Here is a 5,000-nt window from a genome sequence, read left to right on the forward strand (position 1 = left end):
GAATGTGAGCCAAAGGAAAAAAGTGGGAATTTTGCTGCCTACTTTTGGAGCTCTGATGATAAGTATTATAGTGTATATGAGTGCTGTCTAAACAGAATTACTTGCTAAATAAAAAGATCAAAGATACACTTTTTTTTATGTTAAATTCAAAAGCAAATTTTTAGTAAAATGATTGAAGGTATGGGTGGGGTACACATTGAGGTAAGGACTAATTACAGTAGAAGTTGTGGTAGTAAGGAGTTTTAGAACAGCTGGTCTAAAGCATGTCATCCTATTTTTTAAAATGTTTTTTATACCTCATCCCTGACACCCACTTCGTCCTTACACAGCAAGTAACATGTACCACCACTTTTGTGATTTCTTCAACCTGTATGCCGCCCAGCATGTCAACAATTCTGATGCCTTTGCCTTCTCCCGAAACAACCAGGTTGGTTTTTCAGCCTTTTGACAAAACCCTTTCTCAAGTAGATGGCTTTGGGTTTCTTATAGTTGTTGTTGTTATTATTATCATTATAAATATTATTTTCCAATATTATTGTTGATATTAGCATTATTGTTCTTCCTCCTGTTATTGTTATTACTATTTTTAAAGTTGTTATTCTATTTATCTATTTACACTAAATGAAAGTTAAATAACATAAAAATCAGATAAAACTACTGAAAAAAATCATTCACTTCTCATTTCATGATAAGTAAAGGACAATCTCTAATATATTTTTAATTGATGCAACAAGGAAGATTATAATTTATTAAACATCCAGTTTATTTTTAATCCTAAAGAAATATTTGGGTGTTACTCTTTACTTTTGATTCCATTTGATTGATTTCACAATTTTGCCAGTTTTGTTGAAGTCGTTTTTATCATACATTATTTTATCATTCGCTCTTTAATAATTCTCTTTAACTATTCTCTTCCTAAGCTTGCAGATTTAGCATGGAAAAAATACTTGAATAAATATAAGCAAGTTATCCAAATAATTCTAGGATAAAAACTTCTTTTTTAACTTGAAGTTGTAAAGATAAGAAAGCACAAAAAGAGGAGGAAATATATCATTGAACAATTACTTTTTAAAAAATGAAAAGAAAGCATAAGATGGCGTCTGGGAATTTGTCACAGAATTTGGTAATCGCAGACAAGATCAAATTGGGTTTTGCTTCTATAATGTGATTTTGTAACCTTTAACTCAAATTGTAATTGTTTATAATTCTTATTACCATTTTGTGCAAGGTTTTAGATAGCATGTGTATTCTTCATTCTTGTACAATATACGCTAATACCTTGAGCTGTCACATTACTTTGAGTCTAATGTTTATGATAAACCATAGGCTTGTAGAATTTTAAATTTCAAATTCCTTTTCTTTTCTCCTTCTATCCTCTCTTTATCTTTTTTTATGTTAATCTTCCATTTTCTTTTTTTTCTGCATTTCACTCCAAGGCTGGTTACCCGACAATAATATTCCACTACACATTCATTCTATTTGCTTCTAGGACAACAAACACACATTCTGAAAGCGCTTTCAACCCATGATTGAACACCCTAATGACAATGTCTTTTAGTCCTGCTAATGGTGCCCTTTCAGCCTCCATACATACATACATACATACATACATACATACATACATACATACATACATACATATATGCATACATACATACATACATACATACATACATACATACATACATACATACATACATACATACATACATACATACATACATACATACATACATACATACATACATACATACATACATACATACATACATACATACATACATACATACATACATACATACATACACACACACACACAAATAATGCATAATACATAATACCTGAATACATACATAAATACATACATACATACATACATACATACATGTGGTCAGTTAACAGGCCTACCTGATATCAGTTGTTTACACCGTTCCTTGATTTGTTTTAGAATTTTAATTTTAATGTAACTACTTTTATTATCAGAAATGTTATTATAATCAAAATGATGATATTAGCAGTAGCAACAATGATAATAGTAATAGAATTAAAAAATCTTTTCACCTAAAAAATTGAGGTTAGGTAGGCCTACTGACTGACTCCTTGGTGACTTGTAGAACCATCTATGTGTTAAAAAAATAATAATGGAACAAAACCACATTGGACAGTACATGTACCTAGCATCAGCAGGTTAGACTAAAACACAAGTAGTTAAAAATCTATCCCCTTCGAATATGAAAGTCCTTAAGATTTGATGACTCACAGCTTTAACACATACACAGAGCCTCCTTCCCTTGGTGCCCTAATTAAATGTTTTTAACCCATTAGCCACGGTTTTAATAAAATGTGTATACAGTCTTGTGGCGGGTTTATGTTGTATGGCACAGTGCCATCCGTGTTTATGACCGATGCTGCTTTAACAGCAAATCATGCCATCTGCTATCAATGGGTTAATAGTTAATCCTTGGCTTGAAGGGAGATGCATCTGTCCATTTGAATGATAATTTATCTCTCATTCACAGGTTCTGATTTGGTCAACATACACTTACCGGTCTAACTTTGGTGCTGCTTTTGATGCCTTCACAAAGAAGAAGAAATGGAACCTGGAAGATGTAAAAGGTATATGACGCATTACGAAGTTGTGCTTCAAGATGACAGAAAAAAGTTTGATTTAAGAAGTATGCCTTTTTGGTGTATTTTATGAAAATGGTATATTGGTTATATTTAATTAATAGATTTAATTTTTTTTTTTTTTCCAAGATTTTTAGATTGGGATCTCTTTTTTTTTTCTCATAGGAAGAAGAGTTTGCTTCAAGAATGTTATGTTTCCGCTTCTGCCAAGGATGATCTTTGGTCTCTACTACAACACTCCAATTGTATGTATTTTCTCCTGTAAATATGTTGATGATAGTAAAATAGCTTTTCCTATATTGTAAATGTTAATGCCTATTTCCTGTATGTAAATCCTCCTTAAGTGTTAATTAGTACCTGAATTTATGGTAATGTTTAAATAGAGTGATTTATTTCATTGGAGAGTATTAGAAAATTGTATTTGAGATATTTCTTGGAACATTAAGAAGGGCATGTAAATATGTTCTTTTATTTGTTTATTTTTTATTATTAATGGTTATATATCTATATTCTTTTCGAATATCATCATTATCATTTTTTATGTATTTCAGATATGGGGTTGTGAAAACAGTGGCCTTTTCCATGCATTTTCTCGTCACATTTTACATCGCCTGGATATTCCTGAGAGGTCCATAGGTGACGGGAGAATACACGTTACGTTCCTTGTGAGGGATACAAAATACAGACGCATTCTGAATCAGCCTGCTCTCATTAAGGCTTTGGAGAAGAACAAGGATTTCATAGTTAGGAAGGTAAATTTTTAACAAATATGTATTTGTTGCAAAAGTTTTATAGTAATTTGTGATGTGACAAACATATTGATGCTAACATGATCTAAAAGTATGTAAATACGAGAGACCTTGGATATGTATATACACACCAACCTAACTATATATTGTATTCAAGTTATTACTGTTCCTTTTATTCTCTCTCATCCCTGTAACTCAATTTCAGGCAGAGTACAGTCACCAAATGGATTTCCGTCAGCAACTGAGGCAGGATCAGTGGACTGACATTTTCATCGGAATGCATGGCGCAGGACTGACGCATTTGCTATTCCTCCCCGACTGGGCTGTCCTCTTTGAAATGTGAGAGCTGAGATTGTACCTCATGTTTATTACAGCATGTGGATTCATATATCATGAGTATTTTCAGATAGTATGAGAGGAATAAGACCTACTAGATTATGTACATAGTGTTTATTACATCATGTGAATTAATGCATAAAGTTTATTATCAGATAATGAGAGAGGAATAAGACCTATTAAATTATGTTGCATGTGTGATTTCAGATACAACTGTGGTGATGCAAACTGCTATCAGGATTTAGCACGCTTGCGAGGCATTAAATATATGACTTGGGAAGATCTAGCAAAACTCAAACCTGAAGATGAGGTACAGTATATTTTGCTTGGTAGCTTTGTGGTGATGTTTTATGTACTTTATTTCCAATCACTAGTGCTATCATTGATAACAGCATTATTATTGATGAAGATACAATGATTAATTTCTAAATCCTTCTAATACCAAATATCAAAAGTAATATTTGGTCTTTCAGAATGATATTATATATAACATGCCTTTGAAGTAAATTTCAGCTTTGAGTGTTCACAAAATATGACAAAGACAATTCATTAAAAGATGTCTTACTCTTCGCAGGGACACCATCCAGATATAGGAGCCCATGAGAAATTTACTAATTACGAGTTTGACGTAAAGGAGTTCATGCGACTGATGCAGAAAGCAGTGGACCACGTCAGGGAGCACAGAGGATGGCAGAACTTGCAAGAAAGACTAAAACTTGCTCAAAGACGCGATGAACTATGATTGTCTTATTTATATCTAACTGTTTTTGTAATAAAATAATTTGTAAGAGCTTTTTGTTATTTCTTTCATCGCAAATACTTTTTTTTTAATACTTGCCACTACTGCTGTGGTAGTTTTGGTTTTGGTGTAAGAGAAAGAAAAAGTTTAAATGGTGATCTATAGAAGAATGATTCTAGATGTTATAACATGATTAATTTCAAGCTTCATAAAACCGTAGTCTTAGTCAAACAATATTTTACTTTTTGTCATGGAGTCATCCTGTATAACATAGGAAAAATAGGCACAAAAAGCAGTTGTCCCTTCAAAAAATCAGAAGAATATGCAGATAGTTTTAAAATTATGTATTTTTTTTTTTTTTTATAGATTACTGGAAAGTTAGTTTTCAGTAACCATCAGAATTCTGTTCTCCATTCTTTTAACTACTATCACAAATGTAGCCCACATGTTCATAATTAATTGGAGATTACTGAGATAAGTTCAAATGATTTGGATGTGGACGAGGGAGAGAAAGTTTCACTGATATTTTATTGACAAAGTCTTTAAGA

General features: G+C 32.0%; 1 protein-coding gene across 4 annotated transcripts in view; it reads left to right on the forward strand.

The window, feature by feature from the left end:
- Eogt (EGF-domain O-GlcNAc transferase) overlaps nt 1-4,505 on the forward strand; it is a 16,201-nt gene extending 11,696 nt beyond the window's left edge. For all 4 annotated transcript variants that reach the window (XM_043021038.2, XM_043021039.2, XM_043021037.2 and 1 more), the window contains exons 7-13: nt 330-427; nt 2,520-2,616; nt 2,794-2,873; nt 3,180-3,380; nt 3,583-3,716; nt 3,921-4,023; nt 4,288-4,505. In XM_043021038.2, coding sequence (XP_042876972.2) covers nt 330-427; nt 2,520-2,616; nt 2,794-2,873; nt 3,180-3,380; nt 3,583-3,716; nt 3,921-4,023; nt 4,288-4,455 — 881 coding nt within the window. In that variant the 3' untranslated portion in view covers nt 4,456-4,505. The remainder of the gene's footprint in view (nt 1-329; nt 428-2,519; nt 2,617-2,793; nt 2,874-3,179; nt 3,381-3,582; nt 3,717-3,920; nt 4,024-4,287) is intronic.
- Nucleotides 4,506-5,000: the final 495 nt, after the last annotated feature.

This window comes from Penaeus japonicus, unplaced genomic scaffold (genome assembly GCF_977035675.1).
Source record: "Penaeus japonicus unplaced genomic scaffold, GWHDUDI00000001_assembly GWHDUDI00000037, whole genome shotgun sequence".
Classification (NCBI taxonomy): Eukaryota; Metazoa; Arthropoda; class Malacostraca; order Decapoda; family Penaeidae; genus Penaeus; species Penaeus japonicus.